Source organism: Myotis davidii, unplaced genomic scaffold (assembly GCF_000327345.1).
Source record: "Myotis davidii unplaced genomic scaffold, ASM32734v1 scaffold125, whole genome shotgun sequence".
Taxonomy (NCBI): Eukaryota; Metazoa; Chordata; class Mammalia; order Chiroptera; family Vespertilionidae; genus Myotis; species Myotis davidii.
The window spans coordinates 7,238,321-7,256,441 of record NW_006299390.1 but is presented as its reverse complement, the minus strand read 5'-3'; the positions used below and the strand labels follow the sequence as shown (position 1 = coordinate 7,256,441).

Genomic DNA, 18,121 nt, shown 5'->3' with positions numbered 1-18,121 from the left:
GATTAGAGGAATATGAAACCCACAGAGTTTGATTTAATAAAAAAAAAAATTTAGCAGGATGAAGGCTGAAAAGATAGTGATACAATTTAAACAGATAAGTAAAAGATAATAAAAGTTTTAAAAATCAGGAATGACAGGGAAATCTAAATGAACTATAAATGAAAGCCTCTTATTTCGTAATGACAAGTGTAATTGTATTTTTATAGAGTACCATATACATTGTCATACTTTTTCATTGGTATTACCTTTAATGCTTCTATAACCACTGCTGGGTAGCTCAGTCCAACCATGTTTGATGTACGTCTATACATTCTGGCAAAGTCAGAGAAGGAGAAAATGCAATATTACATTTTACAAGTATTGACAAATAATGAGAAGTCATGTCATCTGGCGACCCAAGGCACCTAACATTTCTTTTGTAATCTTTTTCGTAGTCACTCAAGTGGCCTAAGTGTAAAATTCAAAAGAAATTAACATAATCCCAAACATATGAACTGTTGGAAACAAAAAAGAATGAATCTGTGTGGCTCAAGTTGGAAATTATATGATTAAAATTCTGCCAGAAGAGAATTCTAGTACAACATAGAGAGTATGCAATGTAGAACTTTACCTTGGACAACGAGCTCCTATGGGTAACCCATTTAGAAGAACAAGCAGGAAAACGTCCAGGGTGAACTGTGAAATTCTAAAACCTTTAATTGTACAATAAGGATTACAGGAAGAATAAACCCATTTTTATAATAAGGATTACAGGAAGAATAGATCGATTTCTGGAATCTATATCCAGGGAAGGGAAGCAATGCAATTTCAAAGAACAAAACGGCTAACAGAATTGGAAAGTTCCAAGGGGAACTGGAGCCCTTTCAGTGAACTGCCCTCCTGCGTCAACAAGCTGTCCCTGACCTGTCCCAAATGCAGACACCCTCCACATGTGTCAAAGGATGTCCTTTAAAAGTGGGAGACTGGACTCAACTCGGTTGACAAAAAGAATCTGAGCCAGAGACAAAAGCTTGTCCTAATGGTGCTACAGAGAGGAAAGTCTCTCATTCAAGACTATCTGTTTGCACCCAGGCTTTCCCGTATTTATATAGACACCAAAAGTACCTCAAAGCAAATCTTCCATTTCTGGGGAACAGGTGTTCCTCATGCTGCTTTGGTTACCGAATGAATGACAGGTGCCTTTACCTCTCCACGAATATCCCAGCCTGCACTGCATGCACGATGCTCTTGAACCGCGGCTTCTCATCGCTCCTCCTGAGCATCATCCCCATCTGCCGCGTGAAGGTGGAGGCCAGCCAGTCTCGGACCTCGGAAGGCACCGCATCTGACTGGATGTCACTGAGCTCATCCTCCGTATCCAGGAGTCGCCTGAACACAAGAAACACAACCGGACACAGACAAAACCTGAAGTGAGAGCTCTCTGTTCTGAACAGCTGCTCCTCTCCCCCATCTGCAGACGCAGGTGCAAAGAAACCAAATTAAATCAGCCACAAAAAAATGCAGCACCTTTTAGGTAAGGTTTGTGAGAGCTCACCATTTGCCTTTCAGAAATGTCTTTTCTACAAGTTATATTTCAGGACGGCTCTCTCTACCGGCCTGGACAAGGAAACTGAGTCAGAGAGAGTCACACAGAGTCCATCTCAGGCTCTGTGGGTCTCAGACCCACTGCACTCAGAGCATCCTGATTCCTAGGGTTGTGGAATTTGAATGGAATCTAACCCTCCCATTTAACAATGCACAGGGAGGTTTATTTCATAGATGGGCCTTGTGGTATTGTTGGTTTTTTAAATTGACATTTAAAGACTTTGCCATAGACAACAACAATGTATCATAAACTTTCCAGTTGCTATGAGACTAGATCTTAATTGTTCCCATCACAAAAATATAATGATAATTATGTGACGTGATAGAGGTCTTAGCTAATGCTGCGGGTTAATCATACTGTGATATATAAATGTATCAAATCAACACATTGTACACTTTAAACTTACGCAATGTTCTGTGCCAATTATATATCAATAAAAGTAATTTTTTTAAAAGGAAAAACTAATAGACTATAAAGTATTACTCAAACCCTAACAATGTCAACTGATATTCTCTGGTTTGATAGACCACCACAGAAACTTAGATGTTTAAATTCAAGCAAAATCCCCCAAATAAACAGTTCTGTATTTGAGCACAGACATTTAAGTCATCTGTCAGGTGGACTTAGCTGATATTTTAAACTTGTTCATAGGTCAGACCACTAGAACAAAATATAAATATACTAAGTTACATCAAATTTAGAATTGTATTTTATACTTATATTAAGCCCTGCTAAAAAGGAGTAAAAACTGGTGTTAATAAAAAGATTTTTTATCTTTAAACACATCAGTTGGGGAAAGGGAATAAAGTGTGTATCATTTGGGGGGGAACTATGATATCAAATTTCCTTAAATTAGGAACCAATCATGCTACAAAAACTAAGCCACAAATTCTTAGATGCTGGGAAATCATCTAAGAATCATCTCAGATTGGAATTTGGCATAGAAATGTAAGGACGCACAAATACTGACAAAGGGGCCTATCTGAATTTTTAAAAGAAGATTTCATATTCATCATTTCAACTTTTCTTTTCCAAAAGAAAAGCAATTTTATTGTTTTCAAATGCATTTAGTAATTGGAAGCACTTTAATACTTTTGGATAATTCAAGTGCAGAGTCAGCTAAGAAAAATCAATGTCATACTTATTGAAAGAGAAACATGGGGTGCTTAAGAGAACAAATGCTTCTCCATCACCCCCAGACCCTCCACGTACAGACAGATACTGTGAGCTACAGTAGGACCATAACATTTAGACTGAACCTAACAATATGCAATGATCATAATAGAAGCCTACATTAGATAGAAAATCTTACCCAATTTTTACAATGACCTTTTCCCCTCTTACATGGCCTCACTCCAGTGTCATAATGGCTGGATGAGATAAGTTCTATCAAACGCTCCTTTTGATCGATGAGGAGGTACAGAGAAAATGTGAGCTCAAATCTACCCCATTTGCTTGTGGAAACTAAAGCTCCAAGACCAGTCATTTGAATGCTACCCTGTACATGCCATGGGGGACAATTCAGAAGGGCCATTTAATGGAAAAGTCACCATAAGTGCACTAACTTCTTGTCATTTTTAGCTTACCTGGTTTCATCGATGTATACAGACTCAAGCACTGTAGCTGCATATTCCAAATTCTTCTTAAGATCTACCACTGAAGCCTCCCCTCTCTCTAACTGTTTGACCAAAGACCGTAACCTAAGGGAGGAAAAGACATAATTCAATTAGAATAACAGAAACAAAGAATGATCCTACAATTACAGTGACACATTTTAGAGTCATTCAATATTTTTATTTATTCCAATGTATTCCAAATATTAATCTAATAATGGAGCTGGCCAGCATATCTCAAGGAGCAAGTTATAAAATAAATGCACAACATTTTTATGAAGCAAGAATAAAAATAAAATGTTCTCATCTACCAGGCACTGACCACCCCTAACACTTTCCCAATGCTACCTTTTATGTTTAAGGGTTCCCTACATGATCAATGGTTTTGCAGCTTCTCTGATTTTAATTTTTGTTGCCCTAATTGGATGCAATAAAGCATGACCAGCAACATCATCATCAGGTTGAGATTCTGCTATGATGACAGTACTTTGTTCACAGGGACCGTGGAGAATAGCAGCCTCCTGGCCCACGGGTCTTCCAAGACAGCCAAGCAGATCTAAATCGCCAGAATAATCTTAGAGGGCTACAAAGGTAGCCATGAAGGCAAAATAGCTCACTGGACAGGAAGGATGCCTCTAGGAGCAGACAAATACCCTAGTTGAAAAACAAACAGGAGGATGGGTGATCAACCTAGGAACTGAGGACAAGACCTTCCCCCCTGCTAGTCAAGACTTCCAGAGGGTATAAGAGAAATGATAAAGCATGCTCTCCTCAGAGAAGGACTTAGTATGTAGAGCCATAAAATGCCAACAGATATCAAAGTCCAGTAACTAGGAATACTAAATACCACAGAGATTAGGAGATAGGACAACACTGCAGACAGACAAACAGCAAAAATAATAATAATAATAAATAAATAAAAGAACAGAAACTTTGAGGACACTTTACAACATATTGGCTATGCAATTCCAGACAAGTTATTATTATATTTTTTAATCCTCATCCAAAGATATGTCTTGATTGATTTGACACAGAGAGAAAGAGAAAGAGAGGGCGAGAGGTATTACTTGCCTCCCGTAAATATACCAACTGGGGATCAAACCCACAACGTAGGTATGTGCCCTGACTGGGAATCAAACCCGCAACCTTTGGTGTATGGGACCACTCTCTAACCAACTGAGCCATCCAGCCAGGGCAGGCAAGTTATTTAATTTCTATGAGAGTCAGCTATAAAATGGAGATCCAACCAACAAATCTCCTAGATTGCTATAAATGTTAAATCAAATTGATATTAATATAGTCACATCAACCATGTGACCCACTGTTGATTTTTTTTCCCATCTTTATTGAAATGTGATTTACATATCACATTGTGTAAGTTTAAGGTGTACAACATGATGATTTAATACATGTATAGATTGGAAAAAGATTACCACAATATAGTTAGTTAACACATCCATCACCTCACACAGTTACAATTTTTTTGTGATGAGAATATTTAAGTTTTACTGTCTTAGCAACTTTCACATATATAATACTCAAAACTAATACTTGCTAGCTAGTCATCATGCTGTACATTAGATCCTCAGAACTTATTTGTCTCATAACTAGAACTGTGTGCTCTTTGACCAACATCACATCTACTGGATGTTTTTCATAAAAGGCAATTGTTATCATTACCATCATTGCCATTATTTGGTGACCTTGATCATCGTAGGCAACCAGATGAGAAATACTGTAGCAGGACACTTAAGATTACCATCAAGTCTCCATTTCCCAAGGCTGAGCCCACCTTCCTGACTTCAAAATCCTCTGACTTGTATCCACAAGAAAGAAGACTTAGGCTTCTTGGCGATATGTAAACTACTCCCCTGTAGATCCACAGGAAAATGATCAGCAATAAAAAAAGAAGGAAAAAGTCTGGATCAACCTCAAAATGTAAGCAAGGGGTCATCCACACACAAGAAACTCCCGGGAATGTCAATGATGTAAAACACAGAGAAAGTTCACGTGAATCACCATCTGACTGTGAATCTCTAACATGCAAAGGGAAAGATGCAAAGCCCATCCACAGAGGCCTCTGCCCCCTGGGAGGGGAGGTTGGCGGTGGCTCCATCAGCAGCGTTAGGAAGCGCTCTGGGTTTCAGAGGCAGCATAGGACAGGTTGTTGGCACGGAAGGGCTGGGAGTCACTCACACACCATAGACAGCCCGCCTGCCAAAGGATGGCAGACTGCGGCCAGCCCTGAGAGCTGCTCCAAAAAAGGAATTGAAGCTCTTTAGCAATAGCATCCCTGGCTGCGTCTGCCTCTCATTTTCACTCTCACCTCCAAGGGCCCCACTGCCCTCCAGGCTGTTTGGACTGGCAACTGGCAAAATAAAACGAGGGTAAATTTAAACTTTTCTATTTCTCCCTTCATTTGGGGCTTCAGGTTCCTGCCAGGAATGTCCATGAATCACTGATAGGACCCATCTCGATTCTCAAAACCTAAGAGCAAAGGACAAAGCATTAAAAAATGAAAACGGAAGGCTAATAGGAGTAAGAAGCAGATGGTCCTATCTGCTGGCAATAGGGCTTCCATAATAGCAAATATGAGCAGCTTTAATCAAGGAAGTTTTCCTAGACTGAAGAAACACCTCGGTAAACAGATGAAAAGAGATCAAACACAACCAGGAAAAAGATAAATGAAAACATCTAACGTATGCCGTATGCCGTTCTAATTTTTTAATTCAAAGAATAAAGAAAAGAACTTGAAAATCTTTGAGAAAATAAAATACATTATTTAAAAGTAATGAAAATTCAAGCTGGCCACAGACTCTTATCCTGACAAATATCAGAAAGTAATTTAACAACAATAGCAAGTTTTGAAAATAGTATGGTATAATTCAGGATATCTATATCTATATTTCATAGAATTGCCATGTCTATGTGAACCCCCAAGTGTATTCTCAGGTGTGGACAAAACTCAAGCTTTCATCATTAAAATGCTTTCCAGAAAACAAAGACGTTAAGGCATTCTCTATGCCAAAGGTCTATCCTCTTTCAAAGGGGATAGATTCATGGCTCTCCAATTAAATGGATTGTGGATTCACAACATAGGTTTAACCTAACCACCCTTTCTTTACAAAATAGACAGTTTAAAAGATTAAAAAGAAGTGTCACATGGCATATACTGCTAATTATACAAGGACAAGTTCGCGTGAAAATGACTGACACTTTTTTCCTAAGACAAGTTCCTATTCCTACTATATATGCTCGTATGTCACTCTTTTTATTATGAGTTGAAACCATTAAAAATATTTACTGTTTGTAAACACCACATATTTGAGACAGCAGGAACCAAAGCATCCTCCGTCAAATTCTCACTTCACTTGTATTTCATAAAAGTGCTTTGAACTTAGATTGCTACCACCCGAGTGGAGGGGATAGCCAAAGGGAAGCCCTGTGGAACCAGAGTCGATTCCCAGGGCCAGGGCATGACCCCACGCTAACACACCTGCCACATGCTGGGCACCTAGACATGCCCAGGAGTACTCAGGTACACACACACACACACACTCACACACACAGGAATGAGGGGGTCAGGCACTGGTGTCATTCATTCTGAAGGAAGCGCTTCAAATCCTGACCCTTTACTCTATTTCAGCGGTTCTCAACCTGTGGGTCGCGATCCCTTTGGCGGTCGAACGACCCTTTCACAGGGGTCACCTAAGACCATCCTGCATATCAGATATTTACATTACGATTCATAACAGTAGCAACATTACAGTTATGAAGTAGCAATGAAAATAATTTTATGGTTGGGTCACAACATGAGGAACTATATTTAAAGGGCCAGAAGGTTGAGAACCACTGCTCTATTTGATAGGACAAAGGATGCTATGTAAAAACAAATCACGGTCAAACACTGTACAACTAAAATGATCATGAGCCTTAGCCAGTGTGGCTCAGTGGATAGAGTGTTGGCCTATGGACTGAAGAGTCCCGGGTTTGATTCCAGTCAGGGGCAGATGCCTGGGTTGCAGGCTTGATCCCTAGTAGGGGGTGTGTAGGAGGCAGCCAATCTATGATCCTCTCTCATCACTGATGTTTCTCTCTCTCTCCCTCTCCTTCCTCTCTGAAATCAATAAAAATATATTAAAAATAAAATAAATAAAATGATCATGAACATTAACAACCTCCACTCCTGGGAAAGCACAACATTGGGGACATCATAAAGTCATGAAGAGCCTCATATCTCTTGTGATCTGGCCACCAGAACCCTAGGGAAAGCGTCACTGTGAACCCCTCAACATTTCAGATCAGCAGCCCTGACATCGTCTGCCCCAGAGAGTCCCCCACTTTGTGCCACAGTGAGCAGAAATCAGCTGTGGGGGGTTCCCCTGATGTGGTCACCAGTAGAGCCACACCTTGGGCTCAGCCACATGTATGTATCCAGTGTGCAGCTCTGACCCAACAGGAAGCTGGAAGCACTTCGCCAGTGGCTTCAACTATCCCAGAGAAGAAATGACAGAATAAAGTACCTTTGGGTGCGTAAATGGTACCAAAAATTCAAGTCTACTTCCATCCTTCTAGCTTATGAGATGAGCACAAGATTCTACCAACACCCTGGCAGGCAGTGAAGGGAGCCTTGGACAATACCCAGACAACATGCACCTCTCTTTAGTCAAGGACAACTAAACAGGAAAAAAAATCTGTGAAAAGACTCGGCAATACGGATTCAGAGAACAGACCACTCAAAATGCAGACAAAGACACACTTTTGAAAAGGAAATTCACCAAAAGGAACAAAAATAAATTTTAGGGAGCATCTGTCTGCTTTGTGTTCAATTAAATTCAAGAAAGCAGATCTGTGAAACAAAGGTGAAAGCTGAAATCATAATGTAATAAAAAGTGAACATATTGAGAAAGGTGAAATGAAGAAGAAAAAAATTATGGCAATACAAAAACTATATAAGCTTTTTTAAAAAAAGTAAATGGTGCCTGGCTCATGTGGCTCAGTTGGCAGAGCATTGTCCCATGCACCAAGAGGTCACTGGTCCGATTCCCTGTCAGGGCTCATGCCTGGGTTTGGGGCTTGATCCCCAGTGTGGGGATAGGGTGCAGGAGGCAGCCGATCAATGATTCTCTCTCATCATTGATGTTCCTATCTCTAGCTCCCTCGCCCTTCCTCTCTCTGAAATTAATAAAAACATATTTCCAAAGTATTTTTTGAAAAGGCCAATGTCCCCAAGGACAGGTGCCATGGTAAGCTGGAGTCTATGCATCTAGTTTTTAAATACCACTCACAAAGATTTTTGGTCTGCACACTTAAAGGGGAAAGTGAGAAAGGGAGGGGAGAGAAAAGAAGAGACACAACAATAACAGTAAAGTTTCTCTTCTGAGTGAATGCTCAGAGTTTCCAGCACTCCATCCATTGCTGTCACCGAGGCTGCCAAGTGATAGTTTCAGGAGAGACGTGCAACACCATGTTAGGAATAGCTTATGCTTTCCAGCCTTGGCAGGATGCCTTCCTGTTCATCTAATGTGTCACTTCATTGTGGAGGAGCCATCGCACCTTCGCATGGGTCTTCCATTTCCCCAAATAACCTCTGTGCTTCCCATGTGCTTCTCTGCTCCAAGGCAGACAATGAAAGGTTGCATCACTTCAGTTCTCTGAGCCCTAAGTCTAGCACAAGTCCTGCAGCTCCCTCGATCCCATGCCAGTGTTTGGGACGCATAAAAGTGTTGGAAGAGAGGAACGAAATGAGAAAAGGCCTCAACTCTGTATTTTGAAATTTGGAAGGCTGTTGGAGTAGAAGAACGTCTTCCCTGCCACCTTCCCACAAAGATCATTTCTAGGACCAATGGAGTTGGCTTGATTAGGAAGCAACTTTTGGACTCAACTTCACAACTTCGAAAACCCTACAATGGACCAAGCACTGTTCCGACCCAAACGAGGTCTCGATAACCCTGCAACACTATGCCTTGAGAATATATATATTTGCCGAGTTTTAGGCACCACGAGAATGAAATCATCAGAGAAGCACAAGCAAAAATAAACTGGGACAGAAAGCCAGGAAGCATACTTTCTGCATCTGTCGCTTCTGCCCAAGGTTGTTCCCTCTGAGGATGGATGAGCCGCTCGTCAAATGGCCGCGTGGCGAAGGACGGCCATTGTCTCCCACAGGCTTTTGTTCGGGTTGAAAGAAGATGAGAGGGAACTGGGTCCTTCACAGCACTTCCCTCACATCCCAATGAATCACGCGTCCTAAAAACTCATTTGAATAAAAAATCACCGTGGCAGTTCCTCATATCCGTGGATTTGTAAGCCAAAGGCGTCTCCGTGTGCTTTTCACACACCTGTTTCCTCCATGTCACTCCCACCCCCTGCCGCTTGCCTAAATGCCATGGAAGGCAAATTAAAACAACTCCCCCAACTGCAGTGCCCAAAGGGACGTTCAGGCTTGTGCTTTAATGTCACCGTGACGCCATCTGAGTATTTTCCTGGTGATTTGTCGGTTTCTATAATCAAGATGGCTGCACTTGAAACCCTCATTCAACATTTACCGGTGCTTTCTGGGTACAGGCACTGTGGCCGGCTCTTGAAATACAAAGAGGAAAATTGCAGTGCCTTCCCTCCATGAGGAAAGACAGACAGCCAGTCCACACCTGCCGGGCAGCACAGCAAGCGTGATGGTGGAGGCGGGACCAGGGTGCTCAGGAAGCACAGAGGAGCGGAATCTCCTAACCACAAGGACCTTTCTAGAGAAGGTGACATCAGAGCTGTCTTGAGCCCAGGTAGGCATCAGCCAGGAAAGCAGGATGGGAGGGAGAAATGGTGGACTGTGCCTGGAGAAAGCAGCCTGAAGACTGTGATCCATCCAGAAAACTCCATGGATGACTGGAACTCGGGGCTATGGGAAGAGATACAACTTCAGAAGACGGCAGGAGCCACACCCTGGTGGGCTTGGCATGCCAAGCTAAAGAAATGTAATTTCTTCTGAATTAAGGGGGAGGCCCCGGAAAGTTATTAAATGGGGTAAGAGGGTGGCATAATAAGATTTGCATTTTATAAACACCAACCTAGCAGCAGAGTAGAGGAATGCAGGCACTTAGTGAGGGGGATTCTATATGTTTTGTTATAAATAGGTTTGTCTGATACCTGAACAGTGCAGCACAAATATTATGTCTCATGTGTTAATAGGCTGTTGCATGAATTTGGTGGTAGTATGGATCATTGCTTTCAGTAATGTCTGGGAAAGGACTTGTTTTGAGCACGTGGTTTCCTGATTTAGTGGCCTTTAAACCGAAACAGGAACACCAACAAAAATAATGATTGGCAAGAAGAGCCTAGTTATACAACTTGTACCTTTGTTAATGCCATAAATAAAAGAAAACTGTGCTTCTATGATACCCAAGTACACAGCTTAAGGCAGCTGTACAAATAAATTTAAATAAATTATTGGGCTGTAATTAATTTTTCACTTAAAAATGAATAAGATTATTAAAGATTTTAAACAAAATCATTAACAAAATTGGTGCAATTGAACATGTTCTGAACACTTCACCCAGTTGCAGAGTATAACATTCTCTTCAAGTGTACCAGTGACAGTTAGCAAAACTGGCCACATGCTTGGTCATAGCAAGAAGTCTCAACAAATTTCAAATAGTTGGAATCATACAGATAATGTTCTCTGACAACAGTGAAACTCAACTTGAAATTAACAATAAAAATGACTAAAAATATTCTAAATGTTTGGAAATTTAGAAATATACTTCTAAATAATGTTGGGTCAAAAATTAAATTAGAAAAATAATTTTAAATGTTAATGAAAATACGCTACTTCAAAACTTATGGCATGCAGGTAAAGCAGTGCTTAGAGGGAAATGTATAGCCTTAAATAAATATACAGTGGGGCCTTGACTTACGAGTGTCCCAACTAACGAGTTTTTCTAGATACGAGCCTTCTCTCGGCCGATTTTTTGCTTTGAGTTGTGAGCTAAAATTCGGGTTACGAGCCAGCTTCAGATACCCCACCACTAGTTGGCCCAGTGAACGTCACAGTGAACGCCACAACATCAGCCCAGCATTACGCACTCGTTCACTTTTTGATTTGACATATGAGTAATTTGAGTTACGAGCTCTGTCACGGAACGAATTAAACTCGTAAGTCAAGGCCCCACTGTATTAGAAAAGGAGAACATCTGAAAATATGTTATTTCATTAACTATCTCAAGAAATTTAAAAAGAACATGTTAATCTAAAGAAAGTAAAAGACAGCAAAAAAATAAACACAAAAACAAAACTTAACTAAGTAGAAAATAAACAACTTATAACAGAAATAATCAATAAAGCCTAAATCTGGGTCTTTGAAAAGCTTAATAAAATATGCCCCCCCCCACAAAAAAAGAGAGAGAATACTACTACACATCCACAGACATTCAAAAAAGTAATAAAAGAATATCATAAATAATTTTCTGCAAATATAGCCCTTCCCTCACTAGATCCAGCTGGTATATGTAAGGATGTGCATAAATACTTTAATATTAATATATGCACAACATAAGTAGGCAAAAAAATCTGCCACAAGGAAAAATTAAACAGGAAATAAACACTGCTTTTTAATTACTCTCTTTTACATGTGATTGTTCCATTCCATTAGTGTGGACCTGTTCAAGGGTATCACTACACACTCTCTTGGTTGCTGTGGATTTTCTGGTAAATAGTTTCATTCCTTTTGTTTTCATGAGCAAGCCTGCATATTCAGTCTTCTCCTAGCTTCTCTTCTATATGGTAAATCTCCTTTCAGGGTGCATGTTTGTGGGTGTGAGCGTGAGTGTGCGCATGCATGCCTACTCATGGACTGTGAACACTAACCAGAAACTACTGTTTTGTGCCAAAAAAAAAAAAAAAAAGCCTTCTATTTGTATGGTATTCTAGGAGTCATTATGACCCAGGGTTAGAGTTTCCATTCACTGTCAGTTTTAATGCTGATTTTATTCCTGTGGAGATCTTGTAGTACTATAACACAGTGATTTAGAAAGGTGTCTCTTCTGTACTCCCAATCATTCTTGATCTTATTAAAAAAAGTTTCTTAACACCCAGTTTATCCCTTACTTGTTTTTACCACCACTCAACTCACACATTTTTAAAAAGGAAATGGTGTCCCCCCAAAAGTGCAAGATTGACCATTATTCTAGGAAAACACCATCTCTCTGAACTGTGACTCTAGGTGGGCAGAGCTTATTGGGAAAGCATGCTAATGGAAGAACCCACTTTATTGGCCATCATTCTTCAGGAAAAAGGAAATAAAAACAATGGAAAAGAAAACCGAGAGCATCATCAGAGCATCATTCAGAATCTACCACAGGCCATGCTGGGGCTGTGAGGTACAGGGGAAGGGGGAATGGAGGATGTGGGCGGGGAGGTAGAGTTGAAACCCTGCCAGGCTGCCAAAAAGGTAAGTTCCAGAAGCCAGTTTTCATTTGCAGCTATTCATGTGGAAAGAATCACCATCACTTTTCTCTGCAGATAAACATGTCACTTCAAAAACATCTGTTTCAATAGAGCAAAGAAATGAGAACCAAAAACATCTTTGAATGGGAGTAATGAGAAAAGGAAGATGAGCAGAAATGAGAAGAAAGTTTGCAGGAAGATTCAGGGAGACTGAAACCACTCACAGACATGACTCCCTACATCTTAAGGGCCCACCCAGCCCCATGGCCCCTTCGATTTTCTTCCCTGACTGAATCAGAAGTGCATGACATTGGTAGGATTATCCAGATGCTAAAGCTCATGCACCCAGCAAAAGCACAGGAATTCTACCATACTAGAAACATAGTATGTCTTAGCAAGATTACCTTTTTCCTGCACTTTTTTCTTTTATAACAACAGAGATAAAATTAACTCATAGATAAAAACCTGCATAGAATGGCTAACAAGGTGCTGAATAGCACAGTGCCCGAAGAGTTATAAAATAAAACTCAAAGAAAACGGGAAACTCTTAGAGCAACTTGCTTTGAATGTGTGAGGACAGTGCCATGCATGTCCTTGGTCTAGGACAGACCCAGGAGGAAATGGTAGGACAGGGCGTGTTACAGTCCGCTATTGTTTCCCTCCCTCGGCCACCTCCAGAGGCACAGTGGCTGCTCCCTGCCTCTGGTCATTCACAGCTCTGAGAGCCCAGAGGTCCCAGAGAGTTAATTCGGGGTGATTTGTCCCACCCTGTGGCTCCACTAAGTTCGACATAGGATTCCAAGACGGCCCTGGAAGGAAAAAGATGTGGAAGGGCCTGTGTGGGAGGTTTTCACCGGGCTGGACTTGGAATGCATCACCTCTGTCGCACTGTCCGGAACCTAGTCACAGGACCGGCTGTCCAAAAGAGAAGCTGGAGGTGCAGTCCCGGTGTATCCCTGGAGGATGAGGAAGGGGGGTTGCTGAAGAGCCAGCCAATCTTGCCACAGCTACAAAACTGAACCATGTCATCTATGCTTTTTTCTTTTAAGTCTTTTGTTTCTACCCTGTAGAGAGCATCCAATGAATATTGCATATGGAAGTGGCTTGTAACTTTACAATCCTATTAAGTGAGAGATATGATTATCCTGATTATGACATAACCTCTCAAACCTTGAGATAAAAATGGGAAAGTTCTCAAGGGAATTATCCTGAGTGAATAAAACCAATCCCAAGAGGCTACATACTATACTATCCCACTTGTGTAACATTTTTGAAATGACAGAACTATGAAATAAAGGACAGACTCGTGGCTGCCAGGGGTTAGACGGAGAGGAGAGTGGGACAAAGACAGGAGTGAAAAAGTGACCCACGAGGATGACAGCATTCTGTACCTTGGCAGTGGTAACAGATGCGCACAGAGCTAAACATATGCACACATACATGCACAATAAAACTGGGAACATCTGAAGAAGATAGATGGATTATGTTAATATCTACAACCTGGCTGTACTATTGTTTTGCAAGATATTTGCATTGGGGAAAACTGACTAAAGGATTACTAATGGGAATCTCTTTGTATTATTTCTTACAACAATGTGAACCTACAATTATCTCAAAATAAAAAGTTTAATTAAAAAGAAAAGGACACAGCCCGTTAGCTCAGTGGAATATTGATGAGAACAGGCTGCTCTTAAGTCGTCCTTACCTGGCTGGTTGTGTAAGGGCCTCTCTGTTCATGGGGCTACTTAGTGTTGATCTCCCAGGTCTTTCTGCTCGGAAGGAGGGAAGAAGAGAGAAAGGCTCACCGGTGGGCTGTTAATGGCTTTGGAGATGATCCAACAAGGCTTACAACCAGTGATGTCGGGGACTTGGTGAGAACCAGAGAAAGACTCAAGGTTACTCCATGCTGGAGGTTGTCAGCATCAACAGAAGAAAGTGAGATGCCAGAAAGTGGTCGTCACACTAACAGGATGAGGGAAGAAGAACCTGGTGACTTTACTAAAGGGCCACCGATTCCACCTCTACTGGCCACGACCCCTTGGAACCTCTGAGATCTGAGGCTCTTTCCCAACTGCATATTCACCGCCCCTTTTCAGTTCATTCCCTGAAGTCCGTTTCATTTCGAGGGTAATTTCAGGATGGCAGGCTGGCCACGAAGTGTTTATAAGGAAGGAAATTCAAAGCAAAGCATGAGGCTGATGGAGGGGGTAAGTAGGTAGGGGTGTGAAAGAACCTGTCCTGGTGATTCCTTGTACTGTATGGTGCTTTCCAATCAAACAGGAAAACAATTTACATATTATTAACATTTGAAGTTTGTTTTCAACATAATTACCATTCAATTTCCTTCCCACCATAAATTGTTTTGTAATAGCTCTGGGATGGGTGTGTGTGTGTTGGGGGGGGGGGGGAGGGGTGTGGACCTGTAGTATGTCATCATTCATTGTCTGTCTACATGAGCTCATTCTAATAACTGAAGGTGTCAAAAGCCAAAGCTTTTCCCTTTTTGCCACATATTAATAGAACAAGACGAGTTGAAAGATTTTTTTTATTCAAGTGTTACCATCTCATTCACCAGCACTGCCTCCCTCTCTTTGTGGGTGAGGACTGGGACTTGTCTCACTGTTCCTTCTATTAAAATAAGCTGCCCCCGCCCTCTGTGGTTAGAAACACAAGCTGGTTATAGCTCAAGTAGCTAAACAAGGTAAAGTGAATACAGGAACATAACTATTTAGGAACAGAACTTGTCCCCTGTTAGCTATTCTCCATCAGAATTTACAAGGAGAGTTGACTTACAAAGGCATTAGCACTAATCCTGCCGAATACTGATGGATCAATATGAATAAAGCACTCCACTGCCCCGCGTTGATTAGTCCTCATGGTTGACGATGGTAATGTTTGTAGTTTAAAATTGTTATCTGGTGCTATGGAGTTTTCCCCTCGTGAGCAGTATAAGCCTCCACTATTTTAAGACTTACTCATTTAGCATTTTTCAAACCACCTAAATATCAGTACATCCGCTGAAAGATTGTTTTTTTAATGGCACTTCAACCTACGTGGTGTCGTAATGTGTTCTATTATTGCATGTAAAGAGAAGAAGTTTTTTCAGAAGAGATTTGTTGAGCTTCAGTTTCTAGCTCGGGGACTGGAAAGAGGAAGAAACAATTCTGTTCAATGATTGTCTATTAAAGGGCAGAGATGTCGAGGGAATCACAAAATGTTCAGCATTTGCTGTTGACTTTGGAATGGCCATGAGATTCGTGAAACTTGAGGAGGGGGTGGTATGTTCACACCTGTGCTATCGAGGGTTTGAGAGAGGGAGTTTGCCGTTCTCCCTACCAGACCACAAACAACGGAGGCTCACGATGTCCCTCACCTGGCATCACAACAGAGGGGATACCTGCTCTGTCCACAGTCTGGCACAGCCACAGGCCACACGGAGCAGGTGTGACCCCTGGTTGGGGGTCTCCCTGCAGAGGAGATGTAGCTGAGCTTGCCCAGTGTTGCCGTGAAGTAAGAACCACATGAGCACCTTCACTAGCTCTGGGACTGGCCTTACAATGTACAGTCAGAATGCGGCTCCGTGAGCAGCCCGAGCCACTGAGTGTGCGGTGGCTCTGGGCCGTTGACCACGGCTTGCAGTGGCCGAGGTGCGGATTCCTGCCTTCCCCCAGGACTAGAATGTTCTACTGCCTGGAGTTTGGGGAGCCATGGAGCGCTGCCACCAGCCCTGCTCCCCTGGACTGTAGGTGCCTTCGAGGCAAGGGATCCGGAAAACCTGAGATGAAATGACAACTGTAGCCGAGGCCGGTTTGGCTCAGTGGATAGAGCGTCGGCCTGCGGACTGAAAGGATATTTTTCCATTGATTTCTAGAGAGAGGGAGACGGAGAAGAGACAGAAACATCAATGATGGGAGAGAATCACATTGATTGGCTGCCTCCTGCATGCCCCCTACTGGGGATCGAGCCCATAATCCTGGCATATGCCCTTGACCAGAATCAAACCCAGGACCCATCAGTCCCCAGGCTGACACTCTATCCACTAAGCCAAACCAGCTAGAGCTACGACGACTGTAAATTTAAAACAAGATAGTTTTATGCACTGAAAGTGTTCTATTGTGTATTGGGATATAAATAACCGGTTTGGCTCAGTGGATAGAGCGTCAGCCTGCGGACTGAAGGGTCCCAGGTTCGATTCCTGTCAAGGGCATGTACCTTGGGTGCGGGCACATCCCCAGTGGGGGGTGTGCAGGAGGCAGCTGATCGATGTTTCTCACTCTCTATTCCTCTCCCTTCCTCTCTGTAAAAAAATCAATAAAATATATTTTTTTAAAAAGATATAAAGGTAAGGAGCAAAACACATGGAAGATCTTACATTTGTGGAAATACTAAACCAACACGCAACCATCCCTGAACCCAGCTTCCTATCTCATCAACATTTCCTCCACTCTGGCATTCTCTCTTTTCCAATTTCTGATCTCACAAGTTCAATGGGAAGTTATCTCAGATACACGGATGTGTTTCATTTTTACCTCTGCAATGATGAAAGAATCTATTTTTTAAATTCTTTCCCTTTGTCTCTAAATATGATTTTTCTCTAATATTTTTCTTTCTCTCTCTGAACACTCTCTGATGGCCAGTTAACAGAGCTGGCCAGGAAAAATAGGTATATCGTTATTATTGCCAGTTCTCAAAGGCACTGTCCTGTGTTTGAAGTATTGGCCCTAATGAAGCACTGGGCTCCGCGACCTATTAATTCCCCGGCATTCACACGTTTAGAAGAATTTACAAGAGTTTCTGGGAAAGACTACAAATAACCCGACATGCAATAATGTTTTACTTCTTTCCTTCCCACTAGTCAGAAAACCAATAATAAGTCCTTTACCCACCATAGAATATCAACTAAAATGCTGGTGTGGGATTTCTCTCAGGTTTTATCAAACACGTTTCCTAACATTCCTCTATGTAACAGGATTTTTTTTACTATCACACATGTTTAAATGTGAGATGAAAATAATATCTTTTAAAAATATCAGCAAATGGAATAAACATTTCACACAGATAAACACACTTGTATTGGCATTTCCCTTTGTAGGCCTCCACTAGAGTTTCTTAAATTTTAAAAACCTTTGCTTTATTTATATTCCAAAAAGAATACTTGGTCATTGTACAATATTTATGAAATATCTATTAAAATAAGAGAAGCCCTGGCTGGTGTTGCTCAGTGGTTGGAGTATCAGCCCATGCATGGAAGGGTCACAGGTTCAATTCCTGGTCAGGGGCTCATACCTGGATTGTGGTTTGATCCCAGCCCCTGGTCAGGGCATGAGTGGGAGGCAACCAATCAATGTGTCTCTCTCACATCAATGTTTCTCTCTGCTTCTCTCTTCCCCCTCCATTCTCTCTAAAAAATAATGGGGAAAAAATAACCTCAAGTGAGGATTAACAATAAAATAAAATAAAATAATTATGATAAAAATTATGACCC

The 18,121-nt window shown here is 41.5% G+C and overlaps 1 protein-coding gene across 6 annotated transcripts in view; it reads right to left on the bottom strand.

The window, feature by feature from the left end:
- The window catches only part of PDE1C (phosphodiesterase 1C), a 184,626-nt gene that overhangs the window by 83,099 nt on the left and 83,406 nt on the right, over window positions 1–18,121 (bottom strand). For all 6 annotated transcript variants that reach the window (XR_436249.1, XM_006774920.2, XM_006774921.2 and 3 more), the window contains exons 3-5: window positions 3,172–3,285; window positions 1,186–1,368; window positions 246–312 (exon numbers count right to left, since the gene is read on the bottom strand). Coding sequence is in view for 5 of the 6 variants with exons in the window: in XM_006774920.2 (XP_006774983.1) it covers window positions 246–312; window positions 1,186–1,368; window positions 3,172–3,285 (364 nt within the window). In the remaining variant the exon portion in view is untranslated. The remainder of the gene's footprint in view (window positions 1–245; window positions 313–1,185; window positions 1,369–3,171; window positions 3,286–18,121) is intronic.